The 19,163-nt window shown below is 36.7% G+C and overlaps 2 protein-coding genes across 3 annotated transcripts; both read right to left on the minus strand.

Annotated features, from left to right (window-relative positions):
- Positions 1 to 563: 563 nt before the first annotated feature.
- On the minus strand, positions 564 to 9,046 carry LOC135075106 (apolipoprotein D-like). 2 transcript variants are annotated; one of them, XM_063969455.1, is made up of 5 exons: positions 8,871 to 9,046; positions 5,399 to 5,527; positions 3,617 to 3,747; positions 2,482 to 2,666; positions 564 to 851 (listed from the first exon to the last, which is right to left on the minus strand). In XM_063969455.1, exons 2-5 carry the CDS (start codon positions 5,525 to 5,527, stop codon positions 715 to 717), a joined length of 582 nt encoding a protein of 193 aa, XP_063825525.1. In that variant the 5' UTR covers positions 8,871 to 9,046; the 3' UTR covers positions 564 to 714. The 2 variants fall into 2 exon arrangements, with proteins under 2 accessions (XP_063825525.1, XP_063825519.1); XM_063969449.1 differs by lacking the exon at positions 8,871 to 9,046 and adding an exon at positions 5,783 to 5,827.
- A 3,257-nt stretch (positions 9,047 to 12,303) lies between these two features.
- Positions 12,304 to 16,013, minus strand: LOC135084855 (apolipoprotein D-like). The gene is made up of 5 exons (XM_063979625.1): positions 15,847 to 16,013; positions 14,291 to 14,448; positions 13,551 to 13,735; positions 12,983 to 13,227; positions 12,304 to 12,782 (listed from the first exon to the last, which is right to left on the minus strand). Exons 1-5 carry the CDS (start codon positions 15,925 to 15,927, stop codon positions 12,540 to 12,542), a joined length of 912 nt encoding a protein of 303 aa, XP_063835695.1. The 5' UTR covers positions 15,928 to 16,013; the 3' UTR covers positions 12,304 to 12,539.
- Between the last annotated feature and the right edge of the window lie 3,150 nt (positions 16,014 to 19,163).

Raw genomic sequence — 19,163 nt, forward strand, 5'->3', positions numbered from 1 at the left:
TCTTTTTTTAAATGCAATAAAATATGGTTCCTCGAATAATCTTCATACTCAAGCTGTATGATTTCACGCCTATTTCAAAATTTTTGAATTAGGAACTGTTTAAGTTTGCTGAAATTTTTCACTAGAGGTCGCAACATTCACGGTCTGTGATTGGTTGGCTTACAGTATTCATCGGTACATTTACAAAAGATTTAAAAAAGTATGGCCGCCGTCGGTATTTTATTAAAACGATTTTCGGCTTTTTGAATTGTGTGTGTGCATTCGTAGTAAAGTTTTATGTGCTAGAAAATAACAACAATGTTGAAAGTGTGGAATTGTAATTGATCCTAATAATACTGTGAAAATAGTGTTCTGTGTTAGTGTAGTACTTGGCGATGAGTTCAAACGTGATACGGAGCCGAGTTGCAGTTGCAAGGTAACTAAGTGAAATATTTTTAAAATCCTGTTTGCCTCTATTTATTTGCTAGAAGGTATTTTACGTGTATTCGTGTGTAATGTTTTCAAGTGACAACTGAAAAAATATTTTCTCATTGTCAGGCAAACGTAGAAAAATAAAATCCAACTTTTTCTCGTCATCTTATAATAATGTAAATAATATTAATAAATAATAATAATTAAATATACAGTAATTTTAAATCACTTTTTAGTTTGGTACTAAATAAAATTGCTATCTTTGTCTTCGAGCTAAATGCATAAAAACATTATTTGGATTATTCAAGATGAATCGCAGTCAGTCTGGTCGGTTTTCAAGAAGTATTTTCTGGCTATTCCATTTTTGTCGACGACGTCGTACGCGGCTTGCATTACTGAATCTGAAGGGGTCTGGTCTCTCGTTAATATCCACGCGTAGCCTGGAAGGAACGAAAGGAGATAAATGTATTATTTAAAGCAGTATATAGGTACGAAACTGCGGTCTCCGACCCGCCTGACAAACGTGAAGATTATAGTAAAATACTCCACTAAAGCACGGATTAGCAAGCTGAAGTGGCAATGGGCAGGGCACATAGTACGCAGAACTGACGGCCGATGGGGCAGCAAGGTTTTGGAGTGGAGGCCACGTACCGGAAAACGCAGCGTGGGACGTCCACCCACAAGGTGGACCGACGACCTGATAAGGTAGCAGGAAGGCGCTGGATGCAGGCCGCTACCAACCGTGCGATGTGGAAGTCATTGGGGGAGGCCTATGTTCAGCAGTGGACGTCCTATGGCTGAAATGATTATGATGATGAATACTCCACTAAAGTGGAGGTAGAGGCTCTTATGCCAGCAGTGGACTGTAAAGGGCTGTTGATAGGTAAGTACGTTGGGATAAAGCTCCCACTCCCACACACAGCCAGGGCAATTATTGTTGACTGCCAATAAAAATCGATGAAAGATCAGTTGTTTTCGCTGACATAATATAAATACAAAAAAAAATATTACTGCAACTTAGTATCTCAAATGACACAGCAAAATGTAATTCCTACCATAAAATGATGAGCAATTTACGAACCACGCTGGGCTGTATCGGTTATTCGGTGAGTTATTTCAGCATAGGAACTTAAATTGATTGTTAATCGAATCGTGTTTATTGACAAAATAGTCGGGACTAAGTAATTAACAATTCAACACCTCGAACGGATAGATACTGGGCTAGACTCATTATCTGCTTGACCGATTCTAAAAGCGATCTTTTCCTTATACCCTGTACATATCTTTTCATTGTACTTATACGTTATTTAAGTTATTTTTTCAATTAAATTCACTCAAATTGGAATCAAGAGGTCGAATAAGAGTCAACCCAATTTGATGGATGGACTAAAATTACAAGTTAAAGATTTAGCTTCTGTTTAATTTTCTTTTATGAACCCTCTGAAGGCGGTGATGATCCCTCTAGCAGTAAAATTCTGACGATACTACAATTCTGGCAGTATAGCTGCAATTTCCCAAGGATCCGCTTAGTTCGTTAACGTTTTAATGGAAAATATGCCCTTAACTTTTTTTTGACCGGCTATTCTGGTTCTATGAAGTTCCATTAACACTACGACCGGTACCGATCTATTGTGATCGCCACTATTTTCCTTACAGTTCGCCACTATTTTCCTTACAATTCGCCTCCGAGTCCTGCATCCAGTAGGTAGTGCCAGTATATGTATCTTTTGGGGGGCGATATGTTTTACACCTTGTGGGCTTAGGATGTATTTGCCCAGATGTAAGCTCCGCTTGCGTATCAAATGTCCGCAGTCCGTGAGAATGTGTAGTGCCTGCACGTTCTTGTTTTAGACAGTCCCATGGTAGACAAGTGCTTGTTTAAGCTGCAGTGTCCAGGGAGGGCTCGAACTAAGATGCTGGTTTTTTACTTACTTAAATGCCTCTATGAGACCTACCTCACCCACTTTTGGGCAGAAAACCCACTGGGCGCGTGTGGGAAAGTTACCGCAAGTCTGCCAGCTAAGCCAGCTTCATTAGAATTTAGTAAGGAACTGCTCAGGTTTTACTTACTTAAATTGAACAAGCCGAAACTGATACAGCTGTTGACTACGGCATAGCCGGTGTAGTCTGTGCCTACTATGAGGTAGGGAGCAGCAAACCCGTTGGGGGCGAGTGGGAAAGATACTGCCAGTCTCCCTTCGTTGGGGTTCTCTAGGGTGCCGACCAGCTCGATGGAGGTTTTCTTGTTGCCTTTCCTGGAAATTGTTGAATGTTTTTTATTAGCAAGTTACTGTGAATTTAACTTTAACAGGTACTTGGGATAATGACTTTGATGATTGATGAATTACTACCCTAAAAGTTCAGCCTCTAGTGGCTTGCACCATCTGACTTTAAATTTATTTTTACTTTTAAAATCTGTAAACTCCATACAAAAAGCACCGGTTATCGTCATAGTTACCGCTAAAGTTAGATGGTGTAACTCAGCCTAAGTTTGATTAAAACGACGTGGGCAGTGGATTGCTAACTTAATTTCTGATTTTCATCAATAAATAATTAGGCAGGCCTAATTGGGCGCCGAATAATCAAACCTACATTATTATGCTTCGCACGCATTTGATACCCTTCTAGGTATATCTGTGCCTGATAGACGTACAATAAGTACATACATAATGCATGTCTCACACGTCTTTAAAGATGTAACTTATTAATTATTATCTATACTATTCCAGGGAGTCAGGGACGTTTACTTTGAAGGTTTTCGAGTTTAAGAACCGATTTAGATGACATTTGGTATAGATATAGTTTGAGACCTAAATAGAATCATATGGGGGCACGTGCGCGTTAACGTATAGGGACTGGGTAAGGAACAGCTAGGGACTGGAATTCGCTGCCTGCTGCTGTCTTTCCCGAACACTATAATCCGGATTCCGGGCCTTTTTAAGGCGAGAGTGAATAGGCACTTACAGGGTAGATATGTACCATCCTAGTCTGCATCTCACTTAACACTAGGTGCGATTGCGGTCCAATACCTGCCTTGTTATTCATTAAAAAAGTCGTATAGTCTAGGAGCGAAAATCGTATAGACGACAGTTCATTTTTGTTATAAAATCGCCCTTATTACACCTAGACTAGATAGCTTGATGTGCTGTCTGTACATTTAAATAACAAACAACGCAGTTTTAAAGCAAAGGCTTAATATACGTACAGAACGTTAATTTCTTCATTTTTGACGCTAATGGTGCCGTTGCCCTTATCTTCGTACTCCGCGATCACGCACTTGCCCCCCAGCTCGAAGATGAAGAAGTACTTCTCTTGCTCGTACCATTTGCCCAGATACTGGAAAAGATAATACAATTTCATTATGTTTCTGCTTCTTTTGGGATATCTATCCACCGTGGTGCAGACCAAACTTAACGTAAAATTTATAGTATAATTTTATGCATCTAGGTATAAGCCTAGGCGCAGAACACCGACTTTTAGTTGGCCGATAGTTGGATCGGGCTGTCGATCAGTATAGAAGTAGAGATGTATGAAAGTGCGCACATTACACCGATTTGGTATCGGCCGATTCTTCATACAAATTAGAATCGGGCAAAACTATCGGCCAACTAAAAGTCGGAAAGTCGGAGAAAATATAAATGTCAGGTTAGTAAGAAGAAAATAATTAATCCAAAATATATGTAGGTAAAAGGCTAGCCAAACTACGCAGCACTGTTTTTTTACTTTGTACCTATTTATGCTTGTTACAATGTGTAACTACAAATCTGGGGTTTTTTATATCGTAATTAATTTTATTACACGTAGTTTGGTCTCTCAACTGGACTACTTTACTGCATTACTGTAGTAGTAGTAGTACAAAATTACCTTCCTGTGTGCTTATATTTAAACTATTTCTATGCTAGCTAGGTCCTTGGCTAGAGTACTTGTTTGCGAGTTAAGTTAAATAATGTTAGGTGACTTGTCAACAGCTCTCGCGTCATTTGTTTTATTTCTCATAAAGACTAAACTTGCTTGCAAATAGGATTACCATTTCTAAAGAAAAACGCTTAGGAGTATTGTAAAAGACGTTGAAAATTAAAACAGGTACATCAATATAAATAATTATTTTATTAAGTCATCAAGAATAGCACTTCAGGTAACCTAATATTGAATTGAATTTCGACTATTATTTGTTTTCATAAATAAAGTATTTTAAAAACTTAATTTCAACAACAGTTCAATATTGAAATCTTATCGAATGCGGCAAACGCCAAAAAACCTTGGCGTCATCATCAGTCCTATAATCATATTACATTTTGTGGTAACCCTACAAACAGCTAACTGTAAATTATATGTACTTTGCCCCTTAAAATGACCTTTAAATATTTAGCTACAAAAAGTTGTTTGAAACCTGATAGTGTGTTTAGTTTTTTAATTGGAATTTGAGCTAGACTAAGTGAGTGAGTCGGTTGTATCGAGTTTACGTGCCATGCTGGTCAAAGTCAAATTAAATTTAGTAACACAAAACATACCCAATATTTATTCTAGTTTTTCGTTATTATTCGAGTATAATTTCTCAGGAATTTGTGAACATGAGCTTAACGGTAGATTACAATAAATAAGTTCATAATTTTTTCGTTCTTTCGTTGAAATTGAGGTTGAACTTTTATAAACTTCTTAATTCTCCTTAGTTAACTGGTATATTCATCATTATGCCAGTTTGTAGGTAGTCCTCTGCTGGACGCCCTAATACCTCAAGGAGTCCAGGAGGATCCAGAAACTGTCACATATTTCTAGGACTCTACATTTGCCGATACTTTGTCTCCATTCACTAAAGAACCCATTTCGGTACTCCATATTCGGCCGATTGTAGTCGACTTGTAATGAGTAAACTGAAAAACTACTCAAAAATTCTTTCACCATTCGTATGCTACATTATCCTAGAGTAACATGGATTATAGCAGATCGGTGCAAAAGCTAATTAACAATAATTATCTTCATTAATTACCTGACTCGCGTTGAAGTCCTGCACGACAGAAACATTGGGGCAAGAGCCTGGTAGTAGGACCTGGGCAGCACACATGTCCAGGGAGATGACTCCGCACAGGAACACCACGATCTTTTTAATTAAAGACATCTGAAAAAAAAAGTTGTATGAAGATATAAACGAACGCTTAAAGTGATACGGTTTTCTCAGCACTTGCCAAACATTTGACCAAAAATATTATGAGACATGTAAAGGCTCCTTAAGAGCAAAATATTTGACGATTTGTAAGTATAGTCTGTACAAATAAATAAATTTTGACTTTTATACTTTGTAGGTACTTTTACGCCACTTTGGCATAAATCTACCAAACGTAGAGCTAGGTATGAAGTAAGTGAAAATTGATACCATTTTTGAAGCGAATGCTTGCTCTGAGGAGTTTTTTGAATCAACTGAAAGTATTATAATGTGCATACGAAATTATATTGAGATTCCATCAGATCCTGCAGAGCAACTGTGTAAACAGTTTTTGGACGTTACTTTAAAGAAGTTTAATTAAAATTTGCATTTGTAGAAGATAAAATAAATAATGTACGAAAATTCTTTTCACCGCAATGTTTACGTACACCAGCCAAGGCCGGCGACAAAAATCGGTGAAGTTGAAAAATTATATTTTAACCTATAAATTTTGTTTGTAAAAAAAAAAAACTGTTTGCCATTCAAAAGAATACAATTTAAAAACATACATTAACTGATATGTATATTTAATATAATCTATAAAAACTGAAAAAAATCTATGATAATGGTATACCTACTTAATCAAGATACAACATATAATTTTTGCCGTAATTTGAGTGCTGAAGTTTACGAGCCCTAGTATTATTAAAATTGTTTTTAATTACTTATTACTTCATGCAGGCACATACTTTTATAATGACATGTTGAGTTATCTAATATCATGATAAATAAGATTGTCAAGGTGACTATAAACTTTGTTTGTTTGTTGCATATCTGAAAACTTGTGAATCAGACTTGCCAATTACTTGGTTCAATATTTTAAAGTTTTGTTTATTACTGTCGCTTGTACGTCAGCCTTAACATTTTCGTTGTTAATTTCGCACCTATAAGAACTAACATAAGACAGTGTTAAACTTGATGTGCCGTTGGTCGCACTTTAAGATAGTACATGTCATTTTAATCCAGTAGATAAAGACCGTAAAATAGTACCTTGGGAAGAGGTCAACTAAGCTGTGTACATACATAATAAAAAATATAAATACCTACAGTTAGGACGTTTCATAAAATGTTTTGAGGAAGTTATACATATAAAACGTACCTACAGTTAAAATCTTTTTTGTCCATGGCCTAGTTTTAATTGACAAACACACTCAAAGAGTTGTAAAACAGTATCCCAGATAAAGATGCCAGTTCAAAATGATGAATAGTCTAACTAAAAGTTAAGTTAATCTAAGTTTTTTTACAATGTCCAAAAACTCAGCAATGCTGATTACTTACTCATTGACATTTTTGCTCCCAGACATCCCACTTGTTGTGTTTTTGGTATTGAAAAAATACCAACCGATTTGAGAATCTTCTCCTTTTTGTTGAAGTCGGTTAATAAGTGACACACCCACAATTTACTGGTTCAAGTGAAAAAAAAAACTAATTCAGACTAGGTATAATGATAATGTGTGAAATGCAAATAATAATTGTACTTAATTGATAGAAAAATGCTAATGAGATGTTTTTTACACCGTTGTGTAACTTTTTTGCCGGAAATAAAATAAAACGTCTAATATTGGTTTACTAAAGTAGAGATTATAATGCAAATTGTAAATTAATTATTCCAAGGTAGAGATAACACCGACTAACAAATTACTGAATTTGGGTAACCTATTTTTTAATAATAAAAGATAAGTGTCTATTTAAGTACCTACTTACAAGAAAATTGTGAGGCAAAAAAGCAACTCCTATATTTCAAAAATAATACTGTATTTCTAACGTACCTATAGTATAGGTACTCGCAGATACTCGTGTCTGGTTTCGGACTTACGTCGTTTAGCTTTTAATTCTCTTAATTCTTCTTTTGAGACTTGGTTTCTGGAAGCCACTATTTGTAATCTCATCAAGTAGTTTAGGTTAAATTTTAGTTGGTGGATACTTGACGAAGTGATTTAAGCACCACATCAAGCCATTAATAATAATATAGGGAGGTCATTAGGATCATTATTACACCTTGTTAATGCTGACAATTGTGAGGAGCACAATGATATTATATTTTCTATTTGTCAATACGCAATTTCAAAAGTATCAAAATCCAAAAATTGACCACGGACAATAACACGGCACAATAACAATACAACAACGAACGAACGAACATAAACAATAAGCTACCTAGATAATTTTAGCATAGTGTCTTTTGCTTGTTGCGACGATTTATATTAATTTTGTAAGCCTACCTTTTTACTCATAAAGTAGATACCTATCTCATGAAAATTCATAAGGGAGGGACATGGGTAGGTATTTTTACAATCTCAAAATAAGTACTGCCTCATGGATTTAATGAAAGCAATAAGTTGACACATTTCCTTTATACTGACTGCGTCTGACTTTCATCACAATTGATAAATGGTCATGTACTGGTTGGTACTGACCATCAATGAGAATACAATATTATGTAGGTACATTTAAAGACTTCCAGAAACATACTGTATGTTTCTGGAAGTCTTTAAGTGCGATTCGTTAACGAGTTTTAAAAATGTAACCCAAAGTTACCTAGAAGTTAAAAATTTTGGGATAAACAAAAATATCAGACTTGTTTAATTAATTTTCCAAAATAATAAAATATTTGGAAAGTACTTTGGTACTTGGTATTTCTGAAATAATAAAAGTAGTAGGTACGTAAGTAGAGTCAATATGAAAATAATTTCACTTAAAAGCTTTTGAAAGTTATGTATTCAGAAGCAAAATTAATAATGGCCAAAAAAGATTTACACATTAAGGTAATTAATGTGTGATTTGTCCATTTCCTGTATTTGTATTAATTGGATCAGAAGGAGGTGCAAAATAAATTTGTGATTAAAATTTTCCAACACACCAAAAAACTTGTAGTTTAGCATAGTTTAATAATAATTTACATACTTATAGTTGTCAACCTTGTAGGTACGAGTAATAATGCAGTATTGTAAGTTAACGGCGAAGTTAATATTTTAAAATTAAATTCAAAAGTTTGAACTAGATGGTAATAATATTCGTGTCCCGTTTTAATAAACGCCTCTACGCTATTAAAAATATTAAAATTGCAACCAAACTGTTTGGAAGGAAAATCACAACAACTGCCAGATTTATTAGTATTGTTAGTTTGTTAGTCCCAAGTTATACTCGTAGAATGCACTAGAGTTAACTTCACAATTGAATATTTCCTGAATATATCGATTGAATATTTGAAAAATTCTCAAAACATATTTTTAATTTGTTGTGATTATACGGCACTAACCTTTATATTATGTGATTCTGCAGAATGTAACTCAGTATTTCGGTAGAGCGTCGAATCGTGGTTACGGCCTTCACTGACTGTGGTCCATTCAAATCTACACCTAACTTCGTAGATGGAGGCCTTATATCAAATTATGACTAATACGTGTATAGTGCTAACAATCGCATCTGAATCCATCCGGATGACGGTTCAATTCGTTTAAATTGTTATTTTGTCGCATGTTTTATTCATTTGGAGGAAATTAGATAAGCAGGAGATGAAGAAAATTAGGTTACATAAAAACTAAATGATCTACCTAACCTACTAATTCAGAAAATAGTTTTCCAATGGTTTTTTTATTCAAATTAATCCTTTTGAAAATTATTCCGAAGTTGCTAGGCACTATGGGTTTTGTTTGGTGTACTATCGAGATTCAAATATTTACACATAAAATATAGTTTTTTATTTTAAGTTGTCGTGGATCCACCTTATTTTAGTTTTTATTGTTTATGGGTTTTTCTTCCTTGTTTTTAGTTTTGTATAAATTGTGTCCCTTGAAATCTAAATTACAACCCAGCCCTGTATTAAAAAAAGGTATATTTTGGATCATTTTTCGCGAGAATGAGGTCAAGCAAACTTCAAAATTTAAATTTTACTCTCGTTCCGTATTTTTTTATTTTTAAAGGGAGTGGTGATTATGTAACTCGTAATTTTGGAAATGGATAAATTAATTCTACTTTTTTTATCTCGTGTAGAAAGAAATTTTGCATTTTGATTCTTTTAAGTTTGCTAATAAACGGTTTCTTAAGTTTTTTGACGTATTTTGTATATTTTATTCTAATTCTGCTTTTTACTCTCATAAATAGATCCTTATTTTGTATTTTAATTGCACAAGCATACATTTGCCTCATCAATTAGTTTTACCTGTTGTTTTACCTATTTGTCGCAGCGAAATACCTACTATTTATTTTATTTTGAATGGTTTTTATTCATTGCGTTTATTAAGGTTGCATCAGTAGTTATTGAAATGTTATTTTATTTGGTTGCACGACTTTCTTCACTACTATCGGTCATCTTGATAAATTGTGAACCAACCACAAAGTCTGTGCTGTTCGTGGCACCGATAATGTTGATAGCTCATAGTTCGGCAATTTATGCATAGAGGGCGCCATCGTCGCTTCGTAATGCTTGTGGAGGATTTTTCTTCTTATTTTTTTTGTTTTATACTATATTCGAATGAAAAAAAATACAAAATGTAGTACAAATGTTTTTCAAACACATTTTTTTACATTTTTAAGAAATGAAAATTTTTTGATATGAAATCAAGATTTGATATTACGACCTTTGCAAAGCTTTAAGTACGCTAAATTCGTCATGTCTCTCGACTGGGAGCGTGGCGTCTCCTGTAATCCGGCTACTCGGAGGTCGGGTTCGGAGGATGGTTTGAGGTCGGGAGTCCTGGTGCTGAGTGGCCCATGTTGACTGGACGTCCGCACTAAGCCTGGTATTAATATGGACCTCCCGGAGGAGTCTGGGAGGTGCAGGTTCATTAAGGAGAGGCGAACCGGGCCAGGGGGGAAACCCAGCAGCCAAAAGTCTCCGTATCGGGCAGTAGTGGGATAGCGGCCGGGAGTGGGTGCTCAGTAACAGCCTGACCAATATAATCAGACCCGATCCTTTTGCTTCGGAAAATAATTTAATGTTTTTTTGTAATAAATACAAAATTGGGTGTTTTTGACAAATGTTTATAGTGGTTCTTAGAAAACTTGTAATATTTCCTGATTGTTTTACAACGCTTGATCATTAAGGTATAAAATATTCGCTTCATAATATTTATTTGGCTTATTATTTAATTAAAAACAATAATAAAATTCGTTATTAAAATTTCTTAGCCAATAGAGTCGCTGCTCAAACGTCGTGGGTTCGAGAGAGGCAGTTCGATTTTTTCAAGTTGTTTATTAAAATAATAAAATTATAGTTTTGGTTATAGTCCAGTCAATAAAGCATTATAGATGGAAAACTGTAGAACACAATTTCTGACTTCAGGACTTTATTTAGACTAGTTAGGAGGTGAACATAGTAAAAGTCCCCGTCCTTAGCCCTTGAGCCGGCGGGGAGAGGGGGGTTTAAAGGTGCCACTTTTCGGTTTTTCGCTTAATCCTCGGAAACTATGCGTCCTAGTGACATGACTACTATGAACCAAAAAAAGCTTATTCAATTTGCTACAGGCGAGACCGTCAAGTTTTTCTATATCTTGTATAGTTTTCGCGGCATCTGCTCTAGAAGGTCTGTAATATTGGAAATTTTATTTTTGTCTTACATGTTCCCATCAGGAGAAAATCGACTAAATCAACATTGAGCAATCATTCTAGACATGCGGGAGCATGTTAAGCCTAGTTCCAGGGAGGGGACTGCACCGTGCGTATATTTAGACGAACCACTTTGAGCCACTATTGACTCCTCATCACTCAAAAACTACTGTGCATTAACACTTCAAATTTGGCTCATGTGTTGGGACTTGCAAGATATACATCAGCTTCAAATTTCATAAATATGCCTCAAACGGTTCTTTAGGTATTGACGTCCAAAAATCTAAGGGCGGGGACTTTTGCTATGTTCACCACCTAACTAGGCTAAATAAAGTCCCGAGGTCAGAAATTGTGTTCCACGGATTTCTCTCTACACCGTCGTTAAGGCATTCATTGACTGGACTATTAGTAGTATACTAGTGTGTTGTATACTTGTTATGTTTGGATACTATTTGTGTCTTATCTTCTGCAGTAAAAATAGTAAGCTGGTAATTCGGAATTGTCATTAGTCTTAAATAAATTAGGACAGAGTTTGGAACAGCTAAGTGCAATAGATACAGTGTTATATTTGAAGCACTAATTAGGTATAAGCATACTCGTAATTATATGTCTAATTTGTAATTTGTAAGCATCATTGCCTTTTGTTTTTCTTGTGTTAAATCAACTTTAGGTAGGTACATGAAACGAATACTAAGCAAGTTACATTATTGTTCGTTCGTTCGTTTCAGCCAAATGACGTCCACTGCACTGCCCGCATCCAGGCTCTTTCCGCGACCTTTACCAGATCGTCGGTCCACCTAGTAGGATTACATTATTGTAAACAGCTAAAAAAAATCCTTGTGCTTTTAACGAAATTTTAGTGCAATTAAGAGGCATTAAGCTATAAAATGATAATTCTAGTCAGTCTATTGTTCAAGCTAATTAATTAATTATTTTCGGATGTGTGAAAAAAGTCGTTGAGATAGATGTAGATGTAGCTAAGTTGACTTTTTTTGTAACAAGTTTAAGAGTAAGTACTAAAATAAAAATAGTCGACCAATTTATAAATTGCCTACTTGTAAGCTATATTTCGTAGATAAGTGATGGTAAAATTAAACCCCATATTCGAAGTTAGGGAACGGGTATTGAAAATAAAATAATACGCATTATTTCTTATTAATTTATTTCAGAGTTGACTTCGAGATTTATTACAATTGTAGTGACTATCGTGCATCTAAAACTAATTCGATGCTGTATGCGCCCACAGGCGCCCAAACACCGGTGTTTCTTGCCTCGTGCGTTACTTATTTGGTCAAATAGCCCTATCGTGTTCAGTATTTAAATCGTCACACTTTTGATCACAATCTATGACTACCATTGTACCATTCCAATGTAACTGTATTTACTGAGCCTCTGCCTGCCTCTGAGGAAGCTCTGCCTCTTTTTCCTTCATTTCGGATTCCACGGGTTTCTCTGGTGCATCCAGTTTCAGGACTGGTTGTTCGACTGCTTCTTCTTTCTTTTCGGACTCTGACATGATGAGTTCGGGCACTTGCAGGGGCTTGGCGTCGTCCACAGCTGGCTCGGGTACTGCAGATCTTTCTTGTGGCACCTCAGGCTTTACAACTTCAGGGACAACTACCTTCTGCAAAGAGAAAACGTAGTAAGGTTTTACGTATTAGTAATGTTTGTAAGAAAAATGAATGCAAAAAAAGATAATATAAGTGGAAAACTTTATGAAGAAAATAAAAGTGGAAAACTTTATCCAATTTTTTTTTGCCATGTGGAATTTACCACCTTGCTAGTTAGGTAATGTAACATTTGATTCTTTCTTGAAATAAATACCTCAACAGGGTTTTCGACTTTCTTCACGTTATCGACAATGACGCCAGCGCTCTTCTCGATTACGTCAATTTTCTTGCCCTCTTCATAGTTGGGGTCAGCGATAGGGTCGGGCAAGACGGTGCAGTCAGCCTGGTTGGTCTTGACGAAGAAGGCTCTGGAGATCTTGAAGCGGTCGAGAACGGCGTAGGCCTTCTGCATCGTCATAAGCGATGGGAGCCTGTCGCGGGTTAGCAGCCAAGCGCTCTCTGTAATGTTGGTCAATATTTTAGTTTTGTTCCCTGATTGAATGCTTTAGTATCTGAAATATGTAGCAACATGTGTAACATTGTTATTAATTTCACGCGCTGGTTTTACATCTGTTTCCATCTCAGAGTCAAAAGTTTTAGGTTATTTAAGCATTGGTCCATGATCCATTCTAACTGAAATATTAATCAAAAGTAAACCGTGGTCTAGTTAGATGCAAATTAATTTACATGCATCATTCTATAGAATTTATTTTGTGGGAAAGAATAAGATTTAAACTGAAAATTAAGCTGTTGTATGGTGTCAATAATAATGAAGTCCTTACGTGTATGAACGGGCCCAAGACCGCTGCAGGACCACATGACGGCGTAGCTGTCGTAGTCAGTATCCAGGATGCTATACTCATAGTCGTAGGGCAGGGGCAGAGAGGAGTACTTCACCATGAAGCGGCCCTCGCCCTCGCGGCCCACCATTTGGATGTGTCCCTCCATCAGCCGCTTCAAGCCAGTGCTGTGGCAAGACAAAGATTTATTAATTTTATAATTTTAAACAGTCTTTTCAGTGTATTTTATTTTAATTCTGCAATGATTTATTCAACAAACTCTTTAAAAAAGATTATAGGCGGTGTAAACCGTAATTAACTAAGCCTATGTTGCACCACCTCAACTTTAACCGTAACTGTAACTAAACCTGCTAAAACTAAGGCTGGGTTGCACCATTTTATTTTAACTTTGACAAACGTCAAAAATCTGTCAAAGTCCATACAAAAACCATCGGTTATCATATCATTATAGTTACCGTCTAAGTTAGATGGTGCAACTCAACCTAAAGCTTTTGCCTGGAGTTTGGCAGAATTTAAGCAGTTTGTTAATTTTGCAACCCGAGGTTTGTTGATCACAGCTGCTGTTATGAAAGTGAAATGTCATTAAACTACTTATTGCGTTTGTATTTTCAAGTTTAAGGGCCATAAACTTGCGCGGGTGCACGGATGCCCTAAAAGATTTTGTAAATTTTCTAGAATTTCTTAAAATGATAATCGAAACTCAAACCCTTGACTATACTAACATGTAGTTGGTGATTTCGTTGGAGACCAGGATCCTGCCCTCAGGGGTGCTGATGTAGTTGGTGGCGACGCATCGGGTGCCCAGCTCGCTGACGGTGAAGTACCGCTCCACTTCAAACCATGTCCCGAGGAAGCGGTTCATGTTGAAGTTCACCATAGGCTGTGGAAAGAATTTGCTGTTGATATACAGGCACAAAAACACAAAAGAATTTAATAGTTTACACGGGATTATTCCCACCTATCGTTCCTACCGCTGCAACTCCTGTGTAGCCAGGATGTACTCGTAGATCCTCTAGCTAGATAGAGAAAGCTTTAGTGCTTTTTTAGACACAGTTTGTATACTATTGTCATTGGTCATCTCTTTCTTGCCTATCAGGGTCGCCGCCACCGGCGTTTTTACATAAATTTTCGTGTGGCGGCGTTAACGCCGGTGGCCGTGGCGTAAAACCCATGTGCAACTAACGACCCTTAAATCTTCCATATACTTGATTTTTCTGATAATATCATTGGTTTTGATGTGTGCTAAGCAGACATATGCTCATATCAAATTTTACAGTGGCTTCATCCCTAAAATTAACAGATTAAGTCATGGCTTTAATGCCTAAAGGAAATATCAGACACATTTGCTCTCTTCATGTTCCACTCGATAACCCAACGTCCGTTTTTGCAATAATCATATGCTACCGATTAATACCGATGGCCCAGATGATCATGAATGATTGAAAGCACATTGAAAGCGAGAGTGGCCCGGTGGTCCGTGTTAATGACCCGCGACCGGTCCGCGTTGTCTCTGCGCCCGCGCAACTCGTAATAAGTTATACAACCGCCGTAACAACGGTCAAGGTGGTTCAAGGCTGCTCATTACGTCACGATATGCATCGATATTATAATTGCACGGGATTATTAGCTATCTTATTTCTTTTGTTTTTGACATCTTGAAAGAAATTTCCGTTTGTAAGCGTCTATTGTCTTGTATAAACAAAACACATCTATTTAGTTAATATTGTCTTAACATTTAACTCCACCTCTGATTGGCTTTGTCAGTTTATTTTATGAACTTAGGTTACCCACTTCATTAGCTCGTCTAGGTTTATACCTTGTGTTGATGAAGACAGGTATATACAGGAGATTTGTAGTGGCGATTCTATTGCTAATAACAGTGTGGTATCAAACTGTTAGGGCAACTTTTGGGACTTAAAAAGAAAACTCTACTCAAAATATACCTTATTCTAATTGCCACCGGCGACTGCCGGTAACTTATTTATTGCTTCATTTGCAATATCGGCGGCAAGTTTCAGACGCATATCACCCTCCTATTTTATGAATTTTGAGATATTACTGCTCAATAAATGATACCCTTTGACTGAGAGCAAATAGTTGAAAAGATATCAATTTTTATCACGTCGTATGTGATATTGGATAAAGACTTGACTTGTAATTTAGACAGCTGTCTATTTTCGATTCATCCCAAAACACAACAAAATGTACAATAAACATAGCAAATAGAAATTCTAGAAAAGTAATTTATTTGATAATAGAAATAACTAAGCACACTCACCTGAAAGTCTGGGCACCATCCCAGCGAGGGGATTTGTGCAGACGCACTGGCTAGCAGGCAGAGAACGGACAACCGCCACATGGTGATCTCTGGAGGGTTGACGACACGGGAATGCTCACACGGCTCCCGACTCCCGCTTATAAACCCTCGTCGTGCAACCGGTCCTGCACACCTTAGGGACTTTATCTAGCGAACCTAGGCTGATTTATTATGGCCGTCAAACCCGTAATGAATTTTGCAGGCCTTGTTAGGAGCGCGCATGTGTGCGTTAATGGGACGCTTTGTTTGGTGGGAAGTTTTTCTGGATGTGTATGATATTTGCTGGGCGTTTCAGTGTTAGGTTTACGTGGGACGTGATGTTTGTAAGGAAAATTAACACCAGGATTTACTGTAATTAACACCATTTAAAGACAGGGTAGTTTATTTACACATTTTATGTGATGTTCTTCTCGTTAGCTTAAGATGTTTCAGATGCGATGTAATAATTCGTTACACAGTATTGTTTTTGCACAAAATGTATTTGTGTTTTATGATATGTGGCAAATAAACAATTTTTAAATAGGTATCAGCTTCAAAGTTTCACTTTTCTGTTCATGCACTGTTTTTAGAATTTGCTAAGGACTTTCATACGTCTTGAGAACACATGAATCCATTCTATGTTCTCGGTGACGTGATATCCTTACAAGTAACAAATTATTTAACTATACCAATAATTCAAATACATTATTCAACTATTCAACTTATATTAATGGATAATAATCACAAATTAAAACTGGCACTATTGTGTGCTTATTTAAGCCTTACCCATTATGCAACTTCTCATTACTTTTTTTCAGTTTGAATGAAATTGATCTAGATATCTACGTACTTAATTTGATTTGAATAATTCCGTTGAAATGAAACGAAATCAAATGGTATAAGTTTAGATACCGGAGTCTAGGCATCTCTGACAGACGATTTGAAATTTATAAGCAAACAGGTGTTAAGCATTCGAAGTGTTCCGTAGAGTATGTTGTATTGTATCCCAAATCATTCTTCATAGCATAGGCGTCTAGAAACTTTTCACAGACATACATAATCGCAATTAGTTATTTCTACATAATGGTTAACGCAAGCAAGAGTGGAATGTTCCCAGCTCGCCTCCGTAAATGGCAAGGCAAAAAGATGTAGGTCCCCATCTGCCCACTTACCGGTTCCCCGGGTTGCCATTTTATTTTCTGCCTTTTCTATTTTTATACCGCTGCAAGAACTAAATTGCTTGCCTAGCCCGCACTTGTAATTTACTTTGTATGTATCTAATTATGGTTATGTCTATTTTTGAATGCATCTATGCTGCCCTATATAGGAATGGATTGTTTTAGGGATTCGTCTTACTTACGTTCAATTTAGAACTTTTCTGGATCTTTGCTAAACTCTATTATACATTGCTTTAACTCTATTGAAATTGAAATTGAAAAAAATTATTGTCAGACCGGGGTCCATAATCGTGTTAGTAACAATATTCTATGCTGTGCTCGCAATTTATAATACTTATTGCTTACTAATATAAATCTGCAGTAGTAACAGCATATATAGCCCGACCAGGAACATTAAAACCCTCGCCATGTTGCGGAAAACTAATGGTACTAATTTCTTTTAATGGCAACAGTAACTGAAAACTTCATTGACATGTCACCTTGCATGTCAGTCTATTGCTGTCAAAGTGTAAACAAACTTTATTTTAAATGTGCGCAATTGATTTTGTGAATTAAATTGCTAAAATCTTTTTATAGTCGTGAAAGAAAAGTGGTTCACAATGTGTTAAAGTATTTGTCGAAGAGAAATGTTAGAGTATAAACTAAACGATTATTTATGGTAACACAGACGTCCGTGGTGGCGCCACTGAATGTGTCTCTTGTTTGTGGTCTGTTGTTGTAACTAACCTAATAAAATGATACTGTAATACATTTTATGTTTTTACTCAGAAGAAGATAACTATTATGACTAAGAACCTAACAGGTTATGGGCCCAGGCTACGTGGAAGATAAGAGTGAGCAAGTATCTTTGAAAAAAAGGACCCACAACACAAGATGGCAAGTAAAAGGGTTTCGCCGCCATCATTGCCGGTGCCGACCAATGTGCCGGCAATGTCTACTACGGCTACGAGTTCTGGACTATCAGTCAACTTTGAAAAACTCAGTGGTATATCAAACTATGGAAACTGGAAGTTTTTGATGCGGATGTACTTGATTCACGAAGACTTGTGGGATTGTTCGAAGAGTCCGCGCCAGGCGTACCCAGAATAAATGACGATCGTAAACAACTACGGGCACTCGCAAAAATATGTTTGATGGTGCAGCCATCCTCTTTCTCCCATGTACGAAATGCAACTACTGGTTTTGAAGCTTGGAACAACCTAAAAACGGCCTATGAAGACAAGGGGCTGTGTAGACGTCTTGGACTCCTACGTACACTGTTCGGGTTAAAATTGGAGCAATTTAGTGACATGGAAGCGTATCTCCTGAAGATCTCGGACCTAGATCAACAATTACGAGACATAAACGCTCCATTAGATGATGATTTTCTCTCAGTGCTAATCTTAAGCGGTTTGCCGCCAGACTATGATCCTCTCATAATGGCATTGGAAAATTCGAACATTAAATTGTGCAGTGAAACAGTGCGAAGCAAATTACTACAGGAGAATTTACGCAGAGACTTTGACAAGTGTGAAGAAAATGCAATGTTCACAAACCGTACTACCAAAAATGTGTATTCTACGAAGAGTGTTAGGTGCTTCATATGTAAAAAACCGAACCACTATGCTAAAAACTGTCCTACAAAAACTGAAAAAGCATGGAACGGAACTCTCTTGACTGCATTAGCTGTAGACATTAATTCAAGTGCATGGTATATTGATTCTGGGGCAACATGTCACATGACAAACAACAAAGACTTGCTGCAAAACTATGTTCTGGATAGTCCACGTATGGTGACAGTAGCCAACAATCAAAAGATGCACAGTGAGGGTCATGGTGAAGTGGAATTGTTGTTAGAAGGTCACACTCAAACTACAAAAATAAGTGAGGTTATCTATGTACCAGGCTTGTCAACAAATCTCATTTCTGTTGGAAAAATGGCTTCCAAGGGGCTTGAGGTGCATTTTGATACACAGAAGTGCAACATTTATTGTGGAAATGATGTAGTTGCCAGTGCTACAAAAGTAAATGGCGTGTACGAGTTAGATACAGTGAGTGAAAAATCAACTAATGATCGTGAGTATGCTGCTGCAGTTCAACCAGTTGCTTTGGTTGAGACAGAGATCCAGTCCACGGGTACAG

Source organism: Ostrinia nubilalis, chromosome 1 (genome assembly GCF_963855985.1).
Source record: "Ostrinia nubilalis chromosome 1, ilOstNubi1.1, whole genome shotgun sequence".
Classification (NCBI taxonomy): domain Eukaryota; kingdom Metazoa; phylum Arthropoda; class Insecta; order Lepidoptera; family Crambidae; genus Ostrinia; species Ostrinia nubilalis.